General features: G+C 37.7%; 1 protein-coding gene across 1 annotated transcript; it reads right to left on the bottom strand.

Moving 5' to 3' along the window:
* Positions 1-10,099: 10,099 nt before the first annotated feature.
* On the bottom strand, positions 10,100-12,015 carry LOC124306333 (uncharacterized). Its single transcript, XM_046766914.1, has 2 exons — positions 10,526-12,015; positions 10,100-10,161 (listed from the first exon to the last, which is right to left on the bottom strand). Exon 1 carries the CDS (start codon positions 11,669-11,671, stop codon positions 10,526-10,528), a length of 1,146 nt encoding a protein of 381 aa, XP_046622870.1. The 5' UTR covers positions 11,672-12,015; the 3' UTR covers positions 10,100-10,161.
* Positions 12,016-27,624: the final 15,609 nt, after the last annotated feature.

The following is a 27,624-nucleotide window of genomic DNA, read 5'->3' as shown; positions in this document are numbered from 1 at the left end:
GACTCAGATTAAAAAACCAGGATTGATTGTTAATAATCGGTTCCCAGGAGTTGGTTGCAGCCCAGATGGCTTAATTGTGGAAAACAATAAACTGCTCTACTGTATTGAAGTAAAGTGTCCTTACAAATTAAAACATTGCTCACCTCTTAATTTAGCTGAAATCAAAGATCAAAGTAATCTGTGCTATACGGTTAAAAATGATCAAATTACTTTGAAAAGAAATCATGCTTATTACTACCAAATTCAGCTGACATTAGCTATTTTGGAATTACAATATTGTGACTTTATTGTGTGGTCGCCTAAGAATGGTTTTGTAGTCGAGAAGATTTCTCGAGATGAAAATTTTATAAACGCTCTAACAACTAAATTATGCAAAGTCCATAATGTCTTAGCTATGGAATTTTTTGAGATGAGACTACCACGAAAGTTACCACTACTTGTGATGGACATATGAGTGCAATAAAAACTACAGTTAACTTATTTTTAATAATAGCATGAGATATGTGTATGTTATTACTATAAATGTTTTATGATTGTTTTTTGTTAAAAAATATTTTAAATCTTATGACTAATAATACTCTACTTACTGAACTAATCAGATATAACAAAATAGTAATAGTGTTATAATTATTTTCATAAATTTTATTGAAATATTTAAGTAACAAGTGGCTCTTGAAAATTTACTAACATTGCAATTACAAACACAATTTGTGATACAATAGGCAATAAAGTTTTGGGTATAATTCTTTGCATTATTCTAAACTGTTTCATTCGACCAATGAATCGTTCCACGTGTATTCGAGCCGAAGCAATTTCTCTTGCTCTTTTAACTTCATTTTTTGTAAATTTTTTTCTTGATTTCAGAAACGGTGGCCTTAATACTGTGCATTTATACTTATTACATAAATCTTCTATGTTAAAACCACGATCTGCTAATATTAAGTCACCTTTCTCCAAATATTTAAGAAATCCACTTTTCTCGGTGATACTTCTATCAGTTATGCGTCCTTCGAAACCTTCTGAAAGAAAACAACACCCTCCAGTAGGTAGAATTCCAATCAAAAACTTCACTGTGTTATGAGATTTGTAACTCGAATACGTATTTCCTTGTTGACTAAAATTTTTTGGCTTTTCCATGTTCCATTCAAAGCAATCAATAATTACTCGTACATTTTTAAATTTCTTAAAGGCTTGAGGTAAGTTTTTACTGATATCTTTAGCTGATGGAAAATTATTTAGTTGTTTAAATTTACAATACATTAGTTGTATCCAGGTTGTTGTTAGTTTAGAAATATATCCCATACTGACACCAAACCGGCAACTCAAATCATACAATAAAAAACCACATCGTAATCTCACAAGAGTTAAAAATAATTGATTTTTTAACGATAATGCTTTAAATTGTTTTATCGTTATGCGTTTATTAGTATCAGATCGTGAATGCCAGATCATCAGTGATGATTCAGTTGGCGGACCTAAGAAATTCCACAGAATATCAAAATCTTCTGGCATTAAGCCTGTATAAAACTTAAACCTTTTACGATAATTCATGCATGATTCATAATTAACAGTAGATGTACTTAACTTTTTCGTAAGTTTTTGAATCTCTTTTTGTAATTTTATTACAAAAATACTTTCAACTTCCATACAAGTTTGACTTTCTGCATGAGCTACAGATTCATTGATGTGCTCTTCGTTACTTAGTGGTAATTCAGTGAATTGAGGAGTTGAATAGTTATCTAATGGAATATCTTGAGTATCGTTTTGCTGAATTGGATTTGAAAACTCTGAGTTAACATCTTTCCCTTTTTTCGATTTTTGGAGCGGACTGCACAAAGAGTCGATCGTTGATGTTGAAGGACGTTTGCTTCGTGTTTTTGGGATCTATAAAAATTATAAGTTTATTACTAAGAAAAATTTTTTAAACAGGTAATAAAATTATTTATTTACCCATAACTTTAGTAATAAATTTGTCAATTATTTATGACTTTGACGCTAGCAGACATTAATTAATTTTCTCCAGTAGCAAATCAGTCTATAAAATGGCTAAAACTTTAAAATAAAAAATTCACATGTAGAAAATTACTAGATCAGTATGTGTATTTTTTATAAATAGTATTTTTCAACTTTTTTTTACTTAAGTTAAATTTTTTCATGTCTACTACGTCTATAATAATTAATATTTCAATACCAATTTTTTTTTACTCCAATCGCTAACATAATTAGTTTAAAAAAATGTATTATTACTTACTTTACTAATCGTTGCAGAAACAGGATCTGGATTTTCCTCAGTAGGACCTTTTCCACCAATAAAATGTTTAGAGCACACATATGAATATTTATTTATTTTTTCTACTGTTAAATCCACTCTCCTTGATGCATGTATCCATTTATTACATCTAACCCCATCAATATGAGGTTTTATGAATGGTATAAAAAACACATTTTCCTCCGGATAGCGGTTATCCGACGAACACTTCGCAAAACTGCAACGCTTTGTTGGCATTGTAATTGTTAAAAAAAAATGTTTGTGTTCGATTTATATTTTTAAATCATAAATTTATATCACGTAAATAACACTGCGTTAAATGTAAATATTTTATGTTTGTCCCTACTACTAGTGCTGCCTCTCGTGACACGTTCGCTGTACTATTCTCAGGAAAAAGGCTAATTATGGGAGCGAGTCACAGACTGAACAGAGGTGACTCCCAGATAACACCTTCAAGTAAGGGGGCGGATTACGATAACTATAAAAATATGTCAGTATTTACTTAATTTTTGTGAAAAATATAAGGAATAGATATTTTTGAAATTTGTCTTGTGGTATATTCAATATTAACTAATAAAAAAAATTATTATCCGTAAAAGTTATCCAATCTGTCATTTTTTGCGGCAAAAATAAATAAGTGAATTCTTTTAAACTGTGAATGTGATTCGTATGAATACCGTAAAAAGTTACAAGAAATAAAAAATTGATAAAGTGGTAGAATTTTCAGCGGAAAAATTTGATTTTTTCCAATTTTCCTTGCTCAGTTAGGTAAAATCCATTGTTTAAATAAATTTTAAATGGAATGTTTTAAGTATAAATAGAAGAGTCTCAAATTGCCTTCAAATAAAAAAGAAACCATCAAGATTGGATGCATACTTTTGGTCTTATCACTTTCACCAATTATGAAAATGTAATTTCGAGAAAAATCTGTCAATCGTTTGATACGTAGATGTTGAGAATTTAGAGAAAAAACGCATCACTAAGAGAAGAAATAAGAAAAAAAAAGAATTACTGCCGTTTTATTGAGATTAAATGTAAACATACATAGGAGTAGTTCACCCCCTTAACTTGATTTGCGAGAAAAACGCAAAAACCCATATGTATTATTTTTTTTCGCTCTTCAAAGTGCAATTAAATCCCTCGAGATAGGTGCAAATATTTGTTTTGTTGTAACGATTTTATGAATTTCAACCCCTGTAACTTTTTTCTTATGCAACCCCCCGATATGAAACCAGTTGCATTTTTCATCGTTTATCATTAAGGTAATTATCCATTTGGGTGCAGGGTCGATTATCTCAAGTGACAATAGGTGAAACCTGAAAAGTACCCCTCGAAGGTGTAAGGTGATAAATCCAAATTTTGAATTTATCCGCGGTTAAAATCAAATTCTATAATCGAAGAATTAATCGATCCTCGATTTCTCATTTCCCCCCCCCCCCCCCCCCTCCGATCACACTACCGAGTTCGCTTTCGTGAGCTCGGCCTCTTGGCTCTGGGACGTCGAAGGGACCGGTCGTCCGCTCATCTCTCTATAGTCGACTCAACGGAAACTGGCCAGTAATTAAAACAAGATTTAACCTGGAGAAAATATTGAAATCATCAACTTCGGTTCCGGATTCCAGTCCCAGGGCAGGAGCCAATGTGGGAAAAAACGAGCATCATAGATAAGTCAAAATTTGAATGATTGTTTATTCAAAAATGTCACCGAACTCCGAGACAAATCAGAGAACGATGTATAAATTGGGATGAGTGTGCGTGTATCTGTATGTGACTGTGTGTGAAAATATATGCCTCATATGTTAAATAAAAGTAAAAATAATTTGAATTGATCTTACAAAGGTCTCAACTTCAAAGGATAATTTCACCCCCTAGAAACGTTTTTCCGCCGATAAAAAAAAATACGTGTCTCTTAGGTTTTGATGTAGCATAACATATATAAATTTCATCAAAATCGAAGGATGTCAGCGGAAACACTTTCCTTGTAAGTGGCCGGAAGCATTCATAATGCAAAATATGTCCGAAAAATTGACGATTGCAGTTTTTGGAAGAAATATTTACTCGTTTTGGGTACCCGTCTCACTTAGTAACTGATAATTTTACAACTTTTAAAGGAGAAGCATTTTCTAACTTTGTAAAAAGGGGTGGCATCAGGCATAGCACGTCACCACCTCATTTTCCGGCTACTAACGGATCTGCCGACAATCTGGTGAAAACGTTCAAGAGCAAGGTATATTGTTTGTTGAAAGACGGATTTACACTGTCAGCAGCTATTAAAAAATTCCTTTAAAATTAAAACGCCTGCAAGTTTAATGTTTAAACGCGAATTAAGAACTCGTTTTTCCTTGTTGCGTCCACCACCCCTCGAAGAAAAAATTTGCGAATATCAACAGAAACAATGTCACCGTGAGGAAAATAAATTTCTCTGTCGGAGATGCAGTTGTGTCAAGGGATTATAGAGGGGGGAAGACTGGCTGGACTCCAGCTAAAATATCCAAAATTATAATTCCAGTCGTAACTTATCAAGTGTCAGTAAAAAATGAACCACCTTAGACCCGACACACAGATCAATTAATAAAATGTGAACTAGACGTATTAACGACAGAAACTCAATCTATTAACGAGTCCCCCTCGAACCAAAGTGATCCGGGCCCAAGGCGTTCGGAGCGCATTGAACTTCGAACCACTGCTACAACGGTTAATTGTAAGTAACGTATTTCGCTTTACGAATAAATCCGGGAGAGTGTGGAGTCTGAGACTAAGGATACATTGTATGTATGTATATGGATACACACACCTATATACGTCTATACCTAGGCTGTGTACACGTATCATCCGACGATAGGTGTAAGTTAGTTGTACGTCAGCGTTCCTGACGAACGCACCAAAATAAATAGATATCCGTAGAACACATTATCGTACATAGTTATTTATCAGACCTTACAAACATATTAGGGCTGGAGTAGCACCGTATTATAATCGGAATAAGGAGTGACATCAGTCGCGAGAGAATCGCGACTGATGCGCGTCCAAGCGGCAATCGGAGAAACTTGAAAGTATGAACTTTAAGAAGGCAATTTTTTGAGAATATCAAAATATCATCGATGTAATTTATCGCGAAATTCTCGAGATTGTTTTTCGCTAATACATCACTCAGAATTCTCTGAAAAATTGCCGGAGACGATTTTAAGCCAAAAGGCAAACATTTTCATTGCAAATACCCGTTTTGGGTTATAAACCCGGTTTTATATCTATCTTTTTCTCTAATCGGGATTGACCAGAAGGCCGAATTTATATCCAATTTTGAAAAAATTTTGCAATCCCGTACTTGAATTAACATATCGTCAATAATTGGGAATGGGTGGCATTCTGGTATAATTATTTTATTTAGTTCGCTATAGTCTACGCATAACCGTGACTTTCTCCCTTCTTCTTTCTTCAAAACAAGAGTTACCGGAGAAGCGAACGGACTAGTCGAGCGTTCAATCAAACCTACTTTCAATAATGATTTTATTTGTGAATTTATTTCTTCGTTATCCGCTATAGAGCATTTGTACGGTTTTCGCGCAATATATTTATTTTTGGTAAGCTTTACTGACGCCTCGTAGCCTGTTACTTTGCCTACTTCGAATTTCTCTTCTGTAAACAGCTCTTTGTGTTTATTCCACACGCGTTCCAAATAGCTCTCACTGTTTACAACTATGTTTGTTGACATAGATTCTGTTTTCATATTCTCATATTTTATATTTTTTACATTTTAAACGGGTGCACTCGCTCACGAAAAGATCCATAAAAATAGCCGCGTTCTGGTTTTTTCCATAAAATTTTTCCAGAATCATGTTTTTTACTCGTGACGTTATCTTTTCATGCGGAAAGGTTTCAAGGTTATGGGTGGGAACGGGACTGGGATCACCATACGCCCGACACTCATCCAAATAAATACCATCGTAACATACTGTGGTTGATGCTGGTAATAACTGTAATATATTTACACTATTTACACGTATTCAAGCGATTCAATAATTACAATGGAGGAATGTGCCCAGGTTTACCTGAATCAACAACAAGTACTTATTATAATTATTAATTTTGCTTAATTATACACCTTAGCGCTAAGCGCTATGAGCCCTTTACGTTATCAGCGTGTTTCTGTCTGTATCACGCAGTTTCGACTCATGAGCGCGACGACCGCGTGTCTCGGGCTTGGTAGGTGTGCCGAGCGGACGACCTCTGATATGTCGCACTGTAGTTTGGGCTAGTCTCAAACTTACACACACATATATATATATATATATATATATTGAAACGTTTCGAGTTCGTTCGCGGGCTGAATTTCGTGAGGTAACGTAGGAGATTTCGCGCAAGCTCGAATGTTATATTAATTTTAAGAGTTTCCTGTCTCTTGGATAGAGCTGCAGGATTCGGTCTCTGGACTCGGAAGGAAGGTGGAGAATGATTACTTGTCGATTATTTGATGAACTCCTGGAAGAGCTTGAACAGTTTGACCGTTTCAACTTGGTTTTCGAGATAGCCTCAGAAGTTGTTTCCTCACCCTCATGTGCAATGGCACGAGTGGAATAAACCCGTCATCACAGGCCGTGTAAACGGTTGAGGGTCAAACTTGATCTGTGTGTGTGAAGCACGCACAGATCGATCGCTATGAGTGGTTGACTCGTGATGCGAAAAATTTGTTTCCCGAAAGGAAGTATTTAAATAATAAGTGAATGTTTCGTTCCCGGGAGGCGGGATAAAAGACAGGATGTGAAGTTTTGAATTTATTTTCCTTGTGATCTTTAATAAATTTGTGGTAATTTAGGAAGAAATAGCTCTTTCTTATTTAATTTGATAATAATTAGGTTTACCTACGGCAAGACTGAATATTATTTGCGTGATAGCATGGTGGTCGGAAGGACGGTATTCGACAATGCGGGATCGTCGTTGACAAGTCGGTTTTGATATTGATAATGATTCGTTTAGTTAGTACTAACAAGGAAACGTTTTCAGGTGTCCCCCTCCGATTTCGATGAAACGCTGGTACGTTATAGAGGGTCGAAATCGATGACATACGTATTCTTTTTGATCGGCCCAAACTCATTTTAAAGGGATGAAACAACCCTCCAAAGTTGACCACCCCCCAAGATGATTTTTCTGTTTTACATGAAAGGAGGGGATTTTGATAACTAATAATGACAGTAATAAATACCTTGTCAAAAGTGATGAAAAACACACTTCGAATATTCTCAAGAACTCTTTATTTTAGGGGTTAACTTGTATGTACAAAGTTCATTTTTTACATTAGAAACAAGATGTTCATCAGAGCTCAATGAATCCAACAGCACTGTGAAGAGCATGCAAGAATACAGAATACGTGCTTTCGATTTTTTCCCAAAAACTGAATTCTTATCGACTTTTTTCCCAATATTGCGGATTATGTCTAGTATTTAGCCATGAATCATTGAATAACATTGTTTGAGGCTCGCATTCATTCTGGCATCGCTCTCTTATCATTTTACTGTTTTATCATTTTTTTTCAAGAAACGTAAATATTTTTCATTTCAAGCAGACTATCGACTACTCGAAAATTCGATGTGTGTCATATGTAAACAAGTCATATCTCTACTTGAATTAATTCTATGGCACAGATATTTTTTTTAACGATTACGCGTATCTTTCGGATATTTTCAATATGAAAAGTCGTGAGACCGTTCAGTGCTTCTTAATACGTTAATAACAGAACTTCGAGCAGTTATTGAATTTCTTCTCACGTTTACAATGAAAGTGAATCCAATAAACGTTATTAAACTTCTGTGGGCAGCATTTGAAGTAATGAATATACCCGAGTACCCGTTAACAAATGATGAACGCGAAATAGTATCGAACTTCGAAAACATTTTATTACAAAGCATGACAGAATATAATAGTGTGGAAATGATTGAGGAAAATTTTCTTGACTTTGAAGAGCCCTACAAAAATCTTGAAACGTTCGCAGTGGAAGATGCAGATTTTCAGGTGCCTTCCGAAGGACCTGAAGATAGCTGTTCCGAAGATGACGAACCTTTAAGTTTCGATTATAAAAGAAGAGCTGTTGAATATTGGCGAAGTGCAAAGACGAAAAAAAATCGCTCAATTGATACGGTTCGTCATAGATACAAAAAAGTCAAATCAGTACGACAATTGCGTCGTTGGGCACACCAAATCAACCAGGGAGGGACATACATGGAAAAATTGGCGCGCATATCAGAGTATACATTGCAGAATATGAAAAATGCCATTGACGCAGGCTTGATTGTTCATGATACGGATCTGCGAAGATGGGCTTTACAGGCCCAAGGACTTATCAGTCATAAGGATTTTCGGTTTAAAGCATCACCAACGTGGTTACTTCACTTTAAAAAGATACATCGCATTACTAGCAGAAAAATCAATAAATTCGTCACGCGAATATCAGTGGAAAATAGTGAATATTTACACAAGAGTGCTGAAGAATTTTTGAAAAGAGTTGAACCTTATATTTCCGAATATGGATTACAAAATATATATGATTCTGATCAGAGTGGTTTCCAAATAGAGATTCATTCTGGACGAACGTTAAAAGAAGAAGGAACTAAACAAGTGTCGTGCACAGTACAATCAGTAACTTCAACAACGCACAGTTATACTATACAGCCTACAATTTCAGCGGACGGAAAATTATTATCTCCTTTATTTATTGTTTAAAAGAACCATCCGGAACGTTCGGACCTATAGTTGAACAACATTTATTCAGACCGCCAAATGTTTTCATCACAGCTTCCAAATCAGGAAAACTTACTTCAGGTATAATAATTTTTGTTTCGCGCTGCATACACTCAAACGGTATTAATCACAATGATTCATTACAGATCATTTCAAGATGTGGTTAGAAGAAGTGTTTATCCCAAAAGTGGGACCGAAGAGTCTACTTCTAATTGATTCTTGGAGTGGGCTTTGTTCTAGAGTTGTGCAAGAGACAACACCCCCAGACAAAAAGTTGACGACTTTATTGATACCGAAAGGAACCACTGGAAAAATTCAACCTCTCGATGTTTTCGGCTTCCGTATATGGAGAAATTATATTCGTCATTTTTCAGACACCGTAGTTCTTCTTGATTATGATATAAATTTACATTTAAGGAATAATATAATAAAATTACAGTCTTTAGTTCACAACCAACTGTCATCTCCGCGATATCATAATTTGTTTCGTTATGCGTGGCATAAAAGCGGGTTCATTGCAAAGAAACCTGATGAATTTGATAACGCCGTCGATTTTGCATTTGGACAGTCATCTCATCCGAATTGTGAAATCGAAGGTTGCACGAATGTCGCAGTAATCAGATGTTCTTGGTGTAAAAAATCACTTTGCCTACAGCATTTTTTTGATGAATATCATTATTGTACCGACTATCATCCATAAAGCGATTTATAGATAAACTTGGAACTTGTTTTTGTTTAAACGGTGTGGCCACGGTAGAGGAAGTAGAATAATGTGCATATTCAACAATTTTGTATTATATAAAAACGTAATTTATTTACAAAACTATTTACAGGTGTATTTAGTGTATGAATCAAAGTAACAAAAAAAAATTTCTTTATTCATTTTTTCAATGCAAAATGGCTAATAATCACTACTTGTTTTTTGTTTATCTTTTTCCCAGCCCTTACCCCTCAAATATCTGTGCCATAGAATTAAGGGACAACACCACTGTGACCCCCTGTTTTTGTTGCCGTTTTTCAAGAATTTTTTTTTGTGGGAAAAAAAAGAGATATTTCCAAAATTTTCACGCCCCATGGTGGCGCTGGGGAAGCTCCCGCGTCAGGTGCCGTTGCTTCTGCAGTGATTCGCGGCACGCAGCAGAACTGTCTTCAAAGTCGATCTGAAAAAAAATACCGAGTGTTTTCGTTAATAATATGATATTTTGAAGAGAAGTACATAGGGATTTGAAAAAATATTGATTTTTAAAAAATTGGGACGCTTTTGAAATTTAAAGTCGATTTTCGAGCAAAATTTCTCGTCGAAAAAAGCCTATAATTTATTTATCTATTGAGATATCGAAAAAATCCTATGTACTTCTTTAGATAATCTAGTTTTATTGATGCAGTCCAAATTTGAAGTCGATCGGATAAGAATTGCTCGAGTTCTACTGCGTGCCGCACTCAAAAAAGTGGTTTTGAGAAAAACGCGTTCAAAGTTTGACGTTCGTTTTTATGCGATAAATTGAAAAAAAAAAAATTTCTTACCTAGTCAGCGATTCCGGCACCATATAGCTGGCCTTCAAGAAGCAAATCACGGTCTCCAGCAACTTTTCTCGAACTTGTAGAGGCTCTCCTTGCCTCTTTTGCAGCATCCATGAGCGAGCGCTCCGCCTGCTCGATCCGTGCTGCGTCGGTTTCAACGCAGAAATTGAAACAATTTGGGCCGATGGTTACCCCCAACGTCTCCAAAACTTTCATGAGGCTTCTCAGGCCATCGTTGAATAATAATACCGAGATATCAGCGGCAATATCGATGATTTTTTTTCCCCCGGACTGACACTTGGGGGCTATTGCCCAAACCGATTTGTTGAAGCTCTCGTTGTTGTTTTGGGTAAAGCCGCCCAAACAACGCTGCAGCAAATCGTCTCTGCTCAAATTTTCATATACTGGCGTAATTGCCTCCAATACTTCCTTAGGAAGAGGCGGCTTAAGGCGATATTCAGAAATATTTCCGCTTGCAACCGCTCGCTGCCACGAACACCACGACTCGGCTCCCTTTGGGCAATCGTCATGTTGTGGCTTACTATCTGTGGATATTTTATGCTTGATAGTTGCCCAAATATCCTTCCTCATTTTTTCAACATCATCGCTGTTCCTCCGAATAGCCAAGCCGTAATATGTGCTCAACTCGTCGATCAATTTTCCAGTGAGCTTTCCTCTGCCAGACAATCCTTTTTGTTTTTTCACGATTTCGCGGAGGCGAGTCCCCATGCGTTTTTGGACATGATCGATGCACTCTTTTTCTTTTATCTCGAAACCATTGTATGGATCGCTATTCGATATGCCCAACAACGTTTTGGAATCGCCGTCACCAATATAATATTTATATTTTATGCCATAGAGCTCTTCAGACCGTTGAAACATTTCGACAGCTGAGTCGACTTCCATTTTTCCGGAGGAGCCGCTATGGTTCGCCTGGCACTCATCGTCGTGGGTACTTTTCCATTCCCAGTACTCCGCGGTGCCTTCTTTTGCTTCCCAATGCTGGCAAGCTTTGCAATATTTCGATTTCACAACAACGTCGATCACTTTTTTAGTGTACCAGCCGATAAGCGATGTTATGCCGAATAGCGAACTAAAACCGCGCTTTCGCCACGATCCATCGCCTGAAACGATAATTCCGTCCTCCATCCCATTTTCCAACGAAATTCTCTTCTCTTCAAGTGCAGCCTTTTTTTGCTCACTGCGCTCACAGCTTGAGTGGCAATCGAAATCGAATTTACGATTCGATCGTAGAAGGATTGAAATATGGGGCGCGGTAGGTCCATAAATGCACAAAACTTCATCAGGCCATTCAAACCGACGCCAAGAAGACGCATACTGAACACGATCCGACGATTTATTTCGTATGCATTGTCAATCATAGGACACGAATTAATTTGCACTTTTTCACAATGGCCGCAATCGACCTCGATTTTGAATCCGAGTCCGCGCAAACTTTTTTCAGTGAACTTTATATCGTGATCACACACTTTGCACTTCACTAACGTCGATATAATGTTCAATGCATTAAAGAGGTCTACTATACGATAACCAAAATCGTTAGTAACACCGATCTCTAAATCGTCCGACGATTTTAACTTTTTCGCCGACGTGCTCACATTCTCTGCAGAACGATTTTCAGAGCTATAACGGTTCGGAGGTTTTCGATTCGAAATTTTCGATCGAGACCTCGTCGGATAGCTCCGTTTCGTACCCTTTTTCCCCGCGTACACTTTCTCGTTATTCATTTCGATGTTAAAAGAATAATTTTGAGCGTTCGATATTTGTAAACGAAACGATTCGGAGCGTTTAGATGCGAATAGCCTGGTTTCTATTCGTAAACTGTCGCTGTGACGCTATCCCTATACCTGCCTTGACAATTTCTCAACTATTGCCACCTATATCTTATTTCGAAACGAAATTTATGACCATAGTCGGCTTTTGTGAAGGGAGACAAAAGAATACTAGCCGACCGGTTGAGACCCGCACCTGGCTGAGGCGGCGCGGGACCCCGAGCGTCACGGAGCGCTGCACCGCTCCACAAAATATTCAATATCTCGGAAAATAATTATTTTTTCGACCTGCAACCAACGGCATTCGATTCCTAAATGTATTCTAGATTTTCCTAGATGGTTTTCAAAAAATCGATTTTTTGAAGCTGTCACAGTGGTGTTAATTCAAGTAGAGATATGACTTGTTTACATATGACACACATCGAATTTTCGAGTAGTCGATAGTCTGCTTGAAATGAAAAATATTTACGTTTCTTGAAAAAAAATGATAAAACAGTAAAATGATAAGAGAGCGATGCCAGAATGAATGCGAGCCTCAAACAATGTTATTCAATGATTCATGGCTAAATACTAGACATAATCCGCAATATTGGGAAAAAAGTCGATAAGAATTCAGTTTTTGGGAAAAAATCGAAAGCACGTATTCTGTATTCTTGCATGCTCTTCACAGTGCTGTTGGATTCATTGAGCTCTGATGAACATCTTGTTTCTAATGTAAAAAATGAACTTTGTATATACAAGTTAACCCCTAAAATAAAGAGTTCTGGATAATATTCGAAGTGTGTTTTTCATAACTTTTGACAAGGTATTTATTACTGTCATTATTAGTTATCAAAATCCCGTCCTTTCATGTAAAACAGAAAAATCATCTTGGGAGGTGGTCAACTTTGGAGGGGTGTTTCACCCCTTTAAAATGAGTTTGGGCCGATAAAAAAAATACGTATGTCATCGATTTTGACCCTCTATAACATAACAGAGTTTCATCGAAATCGGAGGGGGACACCTGAAAACGTTTCCTTGTAAGACAGAATATTATTTACGTGATAGCATGGTAGTCGGAAGGACTTAAATAATAGTTCGGTTTACCTACGGCAAGACTGAATATTATTCGCGCGATAGCGTGGTCGTCAGAGGGACGGTATTCGACAATGCGGAATAGTCGCTGACAGTTTGTTTCAATATTAATAATTATTCGTTTAGTTAGTACTAAGACAGAATATTATTTACATGATAGCATAGTAGTCGGAAGGACTCGGATAGTAGTTCGGCTTACGTATGGCAAGACTGAATATTATTTGCGTGGTAGTCAAATGAAAGGGAAATCTACGCAAACATACCGTCACCTGTATCAAGACATCCAGTCGCAAGGACAGAGACTCTCTACAGGTTCAAGTGCCCTACCTATGGGTCAGAGGATTGTGAGACGATCACCGTATCTGAGCTATAAGGTCAGACGCAATGCTGTTTTTCACTCAGACGCGGCTCCCTAATACCTAAGGACTTTTATTGAAAACAGATAAAATGTTTAATACGTTGAATGCCCTCCTTTGATGGGGAGTGGTGTTTGAGGAGTCCTGGAAGGACGACTCCACGCCTCCTGATCGTGGGCCGTATCGTATCTGGCTCCTCGTAGACGTGGGATGCTCCATCAATATATGCACGGATAGGTCCTCGCGTTGGACGATTCGTTGATCTACCTTGGTGTATGATACAATACATGATAGATCTCGAGCCACATTTGCGCTCGTATTTTATACTTTCTTATTGTCTAGTTTCGCAGTTTTCGGGGATAGAGATTGGCCGTGTCCCATGAAGAAGGGGCACGGTAAATCGTGTGATTTGGTTGGTTTACCGGTATGTGGTGGGGTTATCGAGTGTGCAGTGAGATTTGGGCTTGTCACCACCAAGCACAATATTTGGGGGCACGCGTTGAACTTCAGGTGCCGGTACGCTAGCGAGGCGTCCCGTCACAATACATATTGTTACAAAAGGTGAAATCACCCGTTTTGGCCCCTCTTTAATGATCTAGTAGTCAGCATAGATAAAAGACGTTTATAAACCTCTTATGTCTTTAAAAAGAATAAGGTTGCTGCGCCAACCAACATTATTGTAAAAAACAGTCTTGTTTCAGACTTTAAACGAGAAACACGTATTAAGCATTAAAAGTTTTTCACAACATTTTAATTTCGCCTTTGATTTTGGCTTGTTATTCACGCTCTTGATTTCATCGACTTAATAAGTAAACTCGCGGATCCATATTTTATTAACGTAACGCCTAAAACGTTACAATATATATATATATATATATATATATATATATATATATATATATATATATATATATATATATATATATATATATCGGAAAATATCAGCGAAAATGGGTGCGATGAAATTGCACCTTTGCAAATTGCATCTTTGCCCCTCGAAAAAACCGAGAATAACAACGAGTTCTATATTCACGCCCAACCATCTTGAGTCTTTCGTCTAATTCTTTCGATCAGTCGAATTTTTAAGTTCGAGATTATCTCTCTATCTAATAAAAAAGTCCTGAACAAATGAAAAAGAAGCCTGAAGCCTTTAATAACAACAGGTAAAAAAGATTGTAATAACAATAGTATATGCATGAAGTTGGCGGTGGGGTGAGATGCCGAAAACAAAACAAAAAACATCTAGCAAACAAAACTTCCTTTGACAGCTGTCATCGGCTGTTTATGACAGTCTTTGACAAATATTTTTATAGGTATCTGTTTCTGACACGCAAAAAATGAACCTGCAAACGAGAATTATCAAGATGATTACCGACGGGAATTGTCTTTTTCGCGCGCTGGCGTATTGTGTATACGGCACTCAAGATCGACACGCAGAGGTGAGACTGAGTACCGTTTCAAATATAGTTGATAATTGATCTACATTTGCGGGTTTTATTACAGGTAATGAGTCAAACGGTGCCGTGATTAGGTCACTTGGTGATTACAAATCACATATGAGTAAAATGAAATTTACGGGGGAGAAGCAGAATTAGCTGCAGCTGCGGACATGTTTAAGATATGTTTAATCGTGTATCGCGGAGAACAAATTCATCCACACCAAATCGGATCCCAAGATGAAAGACAATTCTCGCTACTCGGGAAACTCGCAAATAAACAATTAAATCTACTCTGAGCTCAGACGAGCAAAGGAGAAGATCGAAATTTTTCATCAATAAATGAGATTCGAAGTCAACTTCCAACTGAATTTAAAGTGAAAAATGTTAAATAAATTTGTTTGAAAAAAAAAGGATTGATATTGTGACGGGTTTTGAGTCCGCACGAATAATATGGGTGGGGAAGACAATTAGAGACGGGGCGGATGTAATCGGTAAAACTTAGTGAGTGTATTTTTGCACCGGGGGTTGACTTAAAATACTAGATACAAAGGGGTTGTAGACTCGAGCGGTGGCTGATCACGCCTCAGCCCTTAGCGTTCCTTAATACTAACTTACAGATACGCGCGCGGGGGGGGGGGGGGAGGAGTGTGAGGTGCCGGGGAGTGTGAGGTAGGGAGGGTTGATATTGTCAGGGGACGGGGGATGTCGTGTGACGGGGAGTGTGAGGTAGAAAGGGTTGGTATTGCGAGGGGAGGAGCAGATCGGCTGTAGAGTGCAGGCTAACCTGGTGTCGTCGGCGTGTGTGTGGGTGTGTCTCGAGGTGTGGTGAAGGGTAGCTGGGTGTATCGGTGTGCGTGTCTGTGACCTTTTCTCTTTCTTTCTCTCTCTCTCTCTCTCTTTCGCTCTTGGGTGCTCTACACCGGTGTGGCTGCTGCTACTGCCGTGCTCGTACTGAATCTCGCGCTCGGCTCTGCCGAGCGTCGGGGGGCTTCGGTGATGTTCGGGTCTTTCCCGACGGGACAGGGCTCACCCGTTCGGCTCTTCCCCGCGGGTTTGGGGTTTGTTGTGACTTGCACTCTAGGTGCAACGTCACAATATCAATTATTTGTACTCATAAACCAGACACAGTAGACTCTATATCTCTATATGTAGATATACGTAAATAAATCTGAAAATAATAACTATAGCAAAATAAATCGCCAAATGCAATTGGGGATGCATGGCATCGGGAGTTTTGTACATGTGAGTGGATTCGTTTACGAAAACAATCTGAGCAGACCTGCATAGGGAGCCAATACCACTGTCGGGTTGATCGGAAGCAACCGATCAACAGTTGCGGACCTGTCATCAAATCAGCATAAATGAATTCACCTGTCTAATAGACAATGTATAAGGAAATAATGAGGCGCGTAGCGCGCAGCGGCGAAGCCCTTAGTGTATAGGAAAAAAAACCTCAACATAGAATTATGGAAAATAAACAGGGTGATTATATATTTATTGGCAGAATTAATGATTACAGAACAAAATTAAAAATTACATAACGTCAATATTCTTACGTAATAAAGAAAATGTCACCATCCCATTAATTTTTTTAGAGCTAGATTACGTACTTTATCGAGGACGATTAAGTCGCTCGACGTACACTCAGGTTGTGTCTCGAACCATGTGTACGCTGCTATAATACCCGTTAGGGCATCCTGTGCTGTATCTGGTAGAAATTCTTGCCCAAATTGCATCCCTCCCAATATCTTCGCGCCCTTAAAATATTGATTACTATAACAATTCTCGATTTCGTCCCAATTCTCGTTTCTGTCTGAATGCTCGTTTTCGTCCCAATTCTCGTTTTCGTCCCAATTCTTGTTTTCGTTCCAATTCTCCTTTTCGTCCCAATTCTCGTTTTCGTTCCAATTCTCGTTTTCGTTCCAATTCTCGTTTTCGTCCCACTTCTCCTTTTCGTTCCAATTCTCGTTTTCGTTCCAATTCTCGTTTTCGTCCCACTTCTCCTTTTCGTCCCAATTCTCGTTTTCGTTCCAATTCTCGTTTTCGTCCCACTTCTCGTTTTTGGCCGAATGCTCATTTTCGTCCCAATTCTCGTTTTCGTCTCACTTCTCGTTTTTGTCCGAATGCTCGTTTACGTCCAAATTCTCGTTTTCGTCCCACTTCTCGTTTTCGTCCCACTTCTCGTTTTCGTCCCACTTCTCGTTTTTGTCCGAATGCTCATTTTCGTCCCAATTCTCGTTTTCGTCCCAATTCTCGTTTTCGTCCCACTTCTCGTTTTCGTCCGAACGCTCGTTTTCGTCCAAATGCTCGTTTTCGTCCCAATTCTCGTTTTCGTCCAAATTCTTATCGTGGCGAGAATCCTCGTCATTCCTGCTAGTAACAAACGCCACGATCTGATCATCGTTGAGTACTTTCGATGTTTCGTTATTGTCACGTGCGGAGCGGTCTCGCACGCGACGGCTTCAACCCTCTTAGTTCTTACAGAGGTTTATATTTATTTTTTTGGCGGGTTGTGAGGCAAACGTCCTCTACAGGGCGTTCCCTGGGAATAGGTTTGGAAGATTTCAATTTATCGTACCAATGTTTTGATGGGAAGCAAAGTAAAAATGTTTAATAGCTCAAAACTAAAAGCAGAAAAGGTTCTAAACAAGGAAGCTTACAATATTTTTGTCTTATACTACTCACGTTCTCTCCCTCTCTCGCTTGCAGCTTCGGCTTCGAAGGTGCCGAAGTATACACGCCTTCACACACTCTCACTTACAGGCTACACTGCTCTATAGAGTTCGTGACTTAACGCTTGCACTTATTTTAGCTTCGTAAGACTGACACCGCGACGCGAGTAACCTTTTACGGCCGTGGGTAGATTAGGCAATTACGCTTTAATCTTCGGTTTTGGAAAAAGGATTTATATCTCTATACGTGGTCGCTTCGAAGGAGCCGGTTTCCGTTGATGTCGTTATTCAGACGGTCTCAAGACGGGACTGCCTTCGCTCGCTCGTCCGACACCCCTTGGAACGTCGGGCGGCGAGCGAGTTTCCGCTGAATTTACAATTCGGCGTTTTCGCTAAATCCACAATTCCGGAACAAAGGCTCGCCTCGCAACAGTCATCCTCGAAGCGCGTGATTTCGCGCTCGCCTCATCCCGGTGTTGATTACACCCGGGATCTGGCGGGCGCGAAGACGCTGGCGTTGCTGGCTGTCCAACTACGCCGTTGCGCTTGGTTGCTCCACGAACTGGTGATAATAAAATATTTTTTATAGACTAACTAAAACTATGCTTCCTTGTTTCTAGAGATAATAATAATTGATATAATCGGTAATATAGTCTTGAGTAAATATGCGGCGCTCGTGACATTATCATCGTCTTCGCGTAACCATTCTGCGATGTCAAGATTTGATACATTGACATCTGGAATCAAGTTAACAGTTCCCTGCAGAGATTCATTTGTAACATCAACAATATCTTGTCCCATAGGTGTTATGAGACAAATTAAGTTATTCCACGCTTTTTGAAGACTCGATGACGTCACTTCTTCCCACGCAGCTGCGACCATCTCGCAGCAGTCTTTGAGAGACAACTGTTTTATTAATTGTACCATCGGTATATTATCGCTAAGCAGAAGGCGTCGAACGAGAGATGGTTTATATATTCTTTTGGCTGTCTCTATCACGCCCTGATCCATAGGCTGTATTATGGAAGTTACGTTTGGAGGAAAATACATAATTGCAAAGTCTTTATCAACAGCGTTTAGCTCATCAGCAGCGGGGTGCGATGGAGCGTTATCGAGTAGGAGCAGCACTTTTCCACGTTGATCTGAATTTTCTTGTTTTTCTTTCACTGATGGAATGTAAGATTCGTTGTACCTGTAAAAGTAATCAAAGATCCGTACGTTAAATTACTTTCAAAAATCAGTGTGTGAACATTTTTCTACTATATTTTTTAATCATTATTTGATGTGTTTAGAATTTTTTTTTTTAGTATGAAGGAGAAAAACCATGATTTTTATTTCAGGAAAAATATAAAACAACGTAAAAGATGAAGTGATTGAGCAAAGTAGACTTTTTTAAATATCTTCTAAAATAGAAATCATGGTTTTTGCACTTTATTCAACAAAATGCAGAACCATGGGGCACGGATTAAAACATTTCGAGCACAAAAAAACTATTATTGAAAAAAATGTTTAAAATTTGGAGCAGTATTTAAGGTGCCGCTGACCTGGATCTAAAAGTTGTAATTGATCGAAGCGCCCTCTGCGTAAGTTTCCTCGGTTCTAAACCATTCGAAGGTGGTACTCTCCACCGGGGAGTAGCGCAACACAATATTAGACAAAACGCGGTCGGTAAAAGGCCTGAATCTGAGTCGGTAACCATACCACCAGGTTGACCCGAATTTTGCATGCAAATGATGACGTCATGTGTGAAGCGATTGCATCACGACCGAACTGATTATTTTGATAGTTTTACGGTGAATATAGCAAATTCAATTTATTGTTCCGTGAAACACCCTTGAATATGGGACATTCTTTGACGAATCGGAGAGATTTAGATAAAAATCGACCGACACAATTTTGATGTAGCTTAAAATTGTTTCACGGGTTCTATATCGAAAAAATAGGGATACGTATTCGAGGATTTTTTTATTTTACATATTTCGTAACATAGAGGGGATCGAAAATTTTATAATTTGGTGTTTTCTGGCACGGAGAACTCATTTTCAAAAATTCATAACGCCGGCTCTGTTTGAGCTGAAAAGTTCGTTTTTTCAAACCAAAGCTAATAAAATAAATTTTAATGCAACAATTGTTTCATTTACGATTATTCCGAAATTTATATTGTTATAAATAATTAATATGTTTAAATCGATTTTTAGCAATTGCCTTCACCTCTTAGCGAGTTCTCAGCACGACCATCGTATTCTCCATCAATTCAAAATACGTTATGGATGAAAAATTTGACGTAGAATACGATGGTTGTGCTAAGAACTCGCTACGAGGTTGGGGCAATTGTTAAAGATCGATTAAAACATATTATTTGTTTATAACAGTATAAATTTCGGAATAATCGTTAATGAAAGAATTGTTGTAATAAAATTCATTTCATTAGCTTTGAGATGAAAAAAACGAACTTTCCAGCTCAAATAGAATCGGCGTTATGAATTTTTGAAAGTGAGTCTTCCAAGCCAAAAAACACCAAATTATAAAATTTTCGATCCCCTCTATTTTACGAAATATGTGAAATAAAAAATCCTCGAATACGTATCCCTATTTTTTCGGTATAGAACTCGTCAAAAAAAATTTCAGCTGAATCAAAAATGTGTCGGTCTCAAAGGTGTTTGGTTGTAAAAGAATGTCCCATATACACTAAAACATATCGCGCAATATTAATTTTACACAGCACGAAGTATTTTCAAAATGATTTCATAAATATCACCATTCACCATTTGTAAATATTTGGAAATATGTTCGAAAAATACGATTGAAAGAAAACGGGTACGAATCGTTGTGGTCTCGTTTTATGAAGTTACGCCATCGGTCGCCCCCCCCCCCCCCCGCCCCCCCGCCCAACTCCGCTTCTCCTTGTCGGCAGACTTGAATGGTCATGTTTATTTTCCGTCCGTGCATTACATTGTATTCGATTATTCGTTCAGTCTACGGATAGTGACTGTGCGCGAGAAAAAAAAATCTTTGTGTCGGCAGACGACTGTGCTCGAACATTTTCTATTTCCAAAATAAAGAGTATTTCTCATTCTTCTTCAGAGGTTTTCTATGAGGTACATACATGATTATCTCTGGTGAGTATTTATACATATATATATATATATATATATATGTACATTATACAGTTGTATAAAACGTGCACCCCGACTTACGTTTTTTTCGACATACGCCGTCAATGCCGGAACGACCCATAGCGTAACTTCGGGGTATTACTGTATTGGAATCATTCTGGAATTGTACATCGCTTGTTACACACAACTCTACTGACAATAATGAAATAATTTTATGTTCGAAGCTATTTTACTAGTGAAAAGGGTTTCAAAAAATGATTATATATAATATTGTAACACTTTATTCATGTTACTATGGATATATGAAACAATTGTTGACATCGACGTTGAGGATTATTTTTATACCCTCTGGGATATTAAATGCAAGGAAATAGTATCTGAGATTCGAGGTAACTATGAAGCTGCGGGTTGTACGAAACAGTTCCTTCTCCCGGTTGATGGGAGTTTCTAACATCCTTTGCGAAGTAATGTAATTCGAACATAGTTCACCACTCCACGAAGATCTCCTCGCGGCATGTGACATTGCGTCCGTCCAACGGTTACGACGGATTATCCTGTAAAATATATGCGTGTTTATTTGGTTGTTTCGCTTTTTCAATGCAGAATCCATAACATGATTAGTACTTGTCGATAAAAATATACTTTGGCAGAGAATTCATGCTCTCCCCTCCTTATCATATAAAGACACATACAAATAATGGGTCCTCTTCTGTTCTCTTATAACCATGTGTCCGCGCCATCTCACTATACCCAAAAATGTTAAAAGTGAATGGTCGAATCTGATGAAATGGAATAGTGTGATTAAAAATTTTGATCATTTTGAATAATCCGAAAAGTTGAGATAATTCTTTTGAAATTAAGATATTCATTTTTTACGAATCACTCTAAATTTCACCGCGTTCAATATTTTACTACCGATAGCAGATATCTAACGTATGGTCGTTCGGAATGAATATGAATGGGAAATTCCTCGTCAAACCCGACGGATTATTTGTAATCGGAAAGATTTTTTACAGAATGTATAAAATGGTAGAAGCCTCGCCAAAAAATGGTACCATTAAACAATTCGTTCGTTAATAACAATTACAATGTTCAATGTTTCCGGATAAACCAAAGTTTTCTACGAAAGCTTATCCTCCCTGCTCGCGAATGTGCTGTGAATCATTTTTCTACGTCAAATAGAACCGGAGATGAGATATTGATTCTTCGAGTTTACTGCGCGCCCATTTTGCAACAAAATTGAATGACTCGGCGCTTTCGGAAAAAAAAATCGTAGAAATAGGTTTTGACTTTTTATGCTCACATATCACTTCGAAAAAGCTTTCATTGTTTTGGAAAATACGCGGTCATTTTTTGTCAGAATGATATTTCTGATTCAAGAACCTAAATTTCGTCCCAACTGACTTTTTATGGTTTATATGATGAAATAATAACAGTCGTAATATTTATTTTCCTTAAGATTTGAAATTTCTCGCATATTTGCATTGTACTTAGGGTATATGTCAACACGTGTAAATTTCTCCTATTATCGGAAAAGAAAATTACCGTACGATTATAATAATTGAACTCTCCGAGCATTCGAATCTAGGCTCCGATAAAATTGTGGTATTCGTAACGAAGCATTCAGCAATTCTTATGTTCTGCACACTCCTAACGAAAAATCAAAATGATTATATATGAAGAGAACAGAGAAAAGAAAATTTGAAACACGTATACAATTTGGTTACTCAATATTTTGAAAAATGTATAACAGAACTACGATCGAAACAAATGTCAAAAAAACGACGATCTTTCGAACGCCACTCTTTCGAAGTAAACGTAAACAAGACGATTTGTTTTCTACATTTTTTTTCTATACTATGAAAATGCTGGAAGTCCCTCCCCACTCCTCAACGGTGTACATTTTCGTAGAAATACAATGAGCATCATGGGTACAGTGAGAACAATCTGGGGCGAGTGTTTCCATACTTATGAACGGTAGTGTATATTCATTTGAAGAAAAAAACGGCAATTTCTCAAATAATGAATTGCAAAATCTGAAAAAATTCACGCAGAGCACCTTTTAGTAGTACTTTGATTTAACCAATTATGGGTCGAAAAAAAAGTGGCCGAGTTGACGGAGAATCCTTCCTTTTCGGGTTAAATTCCGAAAATATCGATTTTTGGAAAAAAAGGTGAGAACCGAAGTTGTTCAGAATTTGATTATCAACAAGTTTGTTGCTATTCATTTATGCCATTAAGTTGAAAATAAACGAGATAATGGAAATATTTCGAATTTGTCGCTTTTTTCAGGTTTAATTCCAAAAATCTTGATCCTGGAAGAAAAACTGTAGGAACTAAACTTGTAGAGAATCAAAATTAATACAACTTTTGTTCTGACGGTTTTTCTGTAATATCAAAACCAGCCGAGTTATTCAAGAAAAACCATTTTAACCTTAAAAAACCATTTTTCGAATATACGCATAAGCATGATTTGGTCGCCATTTTGAATTTACACTTCCAGTGACCCCCCCGAGACAGCTGTGAAAAAAAAATTTTCGTACAAATTATTTACAAATTAACCGGGGAATTTCGATATCAATTCTGACGATGACCCAAGAAATTAAAAGGTTGATCGAAACAGAAATCCGAAAAAATTAAATTTCCATTTCTTTGAATGAAAAAAGGCGTTTTCCCGAAAAATTTCTTAGGAACTTTCGACTCCAATTTTGACAAGGATTCGCCCTGTCAAGTATTTGCTGTGAATTACGAATCACCCTGCATAGCAAGTGCAGATTTGGCAGGATTCTTGTAAATGATATGTATAATTGCATAACAGAAATTTGCAGTATAAAACACTTACCATTGCAACGAACGATTCGTTCGTCGGTGCGTCAAATTTAACCTTTTTTCGGTTCAGCCGTGCGACGTAACTCATCCATTGTTGCACTCACAAGATTATTGTTGTTTGTAACAAATATCTGTATACACACTGGCCGCGTGAAAATTTGCACGTGATTAGAACTTGTGAGACGGCAAATTACCAAAACACTCGCGTTTGCTTCGTTCGCCGCGAAAAGTGAATGTGGACGGTACGCGAGGAAACGCAGAAGTGACGGCCGCGCGGATAGTGGGGACAGTGGGGTGTGAGGGATAGTACTCGGAATCCGAAGAAGTTGATTCCTTCGAGAGTTCCAAATTTCTGTGAAATCTTATAGGATTGTGCCGGATTTGATGTACAACAGTAACATATACCCTGACTTTTCGTAGGTCGTATACGATGCAGAAACCAACCCAAAACTCGCTAGCGTATCCGTAGCGTATACCATCTACGAGAAGTCACGGTATGTAGTTTTATAACGATTTCCACCTAATGAGTAACTTTCAGGTAGTTCGTCTAATGTAAAAAAAAATTTTGGTAGCATCATTCAGAACTAGGCGTAATTGACAAATGAAACGAAGCAAATAAAGTATGAAATCCTTATTTGTTGAGAATTAAAAACAGAAAAAATTGGCAAGCAAATTCTTCATCGGAATTTTAACAAGGATCGGCCCTGTAAAATATTTGCCACGAATCTTGAACCGTTGTATGCAGTAATTGTATGTATGTACAATGACATAGATTTTTTGCGGGATATATTTCTAGTATTGTTAAACACATACGGTTCAGAAACAATTTCGCGTATGTATTAGGGTAATCTTTAAAACAGGCTCGGACGATTATCAACCGCCCCCCCCCCCCTCCATATTTGCTATAAATAAATAAATAATGGTCTGTTCAAGAGCGCAATTTTTCATCTCAACCCTAAACCCTCACGCCTATACTTGCGTGTTTCCTGCAATTTCGGTATTTATTTTACTGCCGCATCTAATCTTTCGGTCAATAATCTGTAAGTATGACAATTTTGCGGACATTGATGCTACTATTAGATGAGGATATCCGGAGCGTATATGGGGCATTCTATGTCAATTATTCGCCATTTATATCTGCCTTTTCGACGAACAGAAATTAAAGGATAGGTATTTTCGTTTTTGTTAATGATTTTCTATCAAATCGATGAAAAAAGGTAGATTTAAGTGGTGCGTACTCGATGTAGAATGCCCCAAAACCCTTCAATAAAATAAAAAAGAATAATTTTCTTTGCGGAACTACGACTCAAAACGAGAAAAGAAACAGTATGTTATTTTAATATCGGGTTTTGGAAAAGCCATGAGCATTTAAAAAAAAATTGTGCGATATTTTGATAAATTTATGGTGTTTGGATGGGTTGAGACAAACATCTAAAATATTTCAGAAAGACTGCTTTTGGCAGGTACAAGAAAGTGTAAAATTTTCAATAGAATAAAAATTGGTCGAGGTCACGGGTTGGTCGGTTTCGCATGGAATGCCCCGTTCACGTATAGTCGGGCTACGTGCGATTACGAATAGTTACCGCGATTGTGAACTGATGTTACCATTTCCCAACGATGCCTTATAATATGCACGAATTTCAAAATCTAACGGTTATTCTGAGTGAGTTGTACATTTTTTCGTATCCACCTAAAAGCCTATGCTCTCGTCGGCACTGCAGATTGTTGCTTTAGCAGAAACATAGGACGTGTGCGTATTACCATGTCATTTTACCATCTGGTACCGCTTCGGTCGACTACAGCGCTTCTGGAGGTTCAACGTTGAACCAAATTACAGACTTCTCGTGCATCAGAACGGGCTCCTGTCACCTGAAAATCGCCCGCACAAATCGTGACATATTTACAGAAAACTGACTGGTGCTATAGGTTTTCCCGGATTACGTGTGTGTTTTTGTACGTCTGTATCTCCCTGGCAAAAGTGAAAGAAATTCTGATATCGTACAAACGGTGAATATTCAACAAGTCGCTAGCCCGATCGGCCATCTTTGAGGCGACGTGATTTTATTGAGTTCATCATTATTTTTATTAGACGTTATCAGTGATCTGCGATAGTAGTGACTGAGATACAGACGTACAATTTTATTCAAGCCATCTTTTAAAAATTTTCCCAGTCAGATTCATACCCCCGTTTTATCAGGATTTGTGCGGGCGATTTCCCCGCTTCTGACGTCACGAAATATATATAGGACATGCCAGGTCAGCGGGACCTTAAGGACGTTGCATACCGAGCTCGCGCGGGAACTTTGGCTTCCCGCGCGACTCAAGCCAGGCGGCCAAGGGGAAGAGTGGGCGGGACTTAAGTCTATGCCCCTCGCGTGCTATGGCCCCCCACTCTGCACTCCGTTGGGACCAGGCCGCTTGCACTTGAACGTTCTGAAGTTCTGACGTGCGAGGAATATAACTGGAAGCCCGTATGAGTTTCGCGTGGTTGATGAGATTAGGATACGTTTATCCAAGGAGAGGTTCGCACGTATATATATATTATTTCAAATATTTATTGCTTATGCAAATAATAATAAGTTACAGAAATCATTGAATAATCTTCGAGTTTTCAAGAGATCTATTGCATAACTCGTTGCAGTAAAGTGAAAAATATTACGAGAGAAATTACCCGAAACAGTAGTTAGCTAATTCATGACTAAATACTAGGATGGGCGATATCAAGCAAAAGATCGATTCTCAGAATCGATTCGAATTGATTTTGGAAAAATCGATTCATCCAAAAAATCGGATACAAAAGATTGATCTTCAGAAGATTGATCGTTATTTTTACTTTTTAGTTTAACTGGAAACCGGTAGCTATATTGGAGATTGAAAATCGTGTCACAGAAACGTAGTACTTATTCAACAGTTTTGATATTTAACAATAGTTTGCTTTGTGTCGTATTTGTTTATCACAGCAATAGTTCTCATATACATATTACACAAATCCAGCCGACTAGGTGGGAAGCTTTTTTTATTAGTTGTGATATTAGATTTATTCAGCGCTAGAAATTGGTCGATTCTATTGTATTCTCAAATCTATATTATTCATAAAATACAGAACACCAAAATAGACTTTCAAAACTTTTTTTAATTGAAGAACCTAATCCGATCCTTGCAGTCTTGGAATCGATTCTGGAAAAATCGATTAGTAAAGTATCAATACAAAAGATCTATTTTCTCGACCCAAAAGTTCAATTCTTGAGTGGATCGATCTAGAATCGCCCATCCCTACTAAATACATTGCCATCAATGACGCAGGTCTCACCACGTGGAGGTCGCTGCGATGAAGAGACCCACGCTATCCCGTCCCAACCTCTCAACCATACCAGGAAAAATTAAAAGTGTTACATACATCGATAGATATTCAAAAGAAAATTAGTAAATCAAAAAAAATGAATTAGACATGCAGGAGTATATTAGAAATTGATAGATAAGGCGTATTGAAAAATCAGCAAAATCTATGGTACAAAATATAATCAAAAGTAATGGTGCGTCAATAAATAAAATATATAAATTCGATCGCGTGGAATACCATACTTTTCGCTTTCCGTTATGACGTTTCTTTGGAATAACAACTAATTATTATAGAAATAAAACGAATCTTCAAAATAAACTGTTTCAATGAATATTATGGAATGAAAGATGCAAACATTCAGCAAGCGAATATGAAAGATCATTATTCAGAAATTCATTAATTTCTGAACTTGAAAACATAATGTGAAAGCACGTTGTATCCGTGCCAAATTTCGAATGGGCTGTAACTGAAAAATGAAAATTT

This window comes from Neodiprion virginianus, chromosome 1 (assembly GCF_021901495.1).
Source record: "Neodiprion virginianus isolate iyNeoVirg1 chromosome 1, iyNeoVirg1.1, whole genome shotgun sequence".
NCBI lineage: Eukaryota > Metazoa > Arthropoda > Insecta > Hymenoptera > Diprionidae > Neodiprion > Neodiprion virginianus.
This window is presented reverse-complemented; position numbering and strand designations above follow the sequence as displayed.

Coding starts and splice junctions, on each gene's coding strand:
- LOC124306333 (XM_046766914.1), bottom strand. CDS start 11,671: ATGGAGGACGGAATTATCGTTTCAGGCGATGGATCGTGGCGAAAGCGC.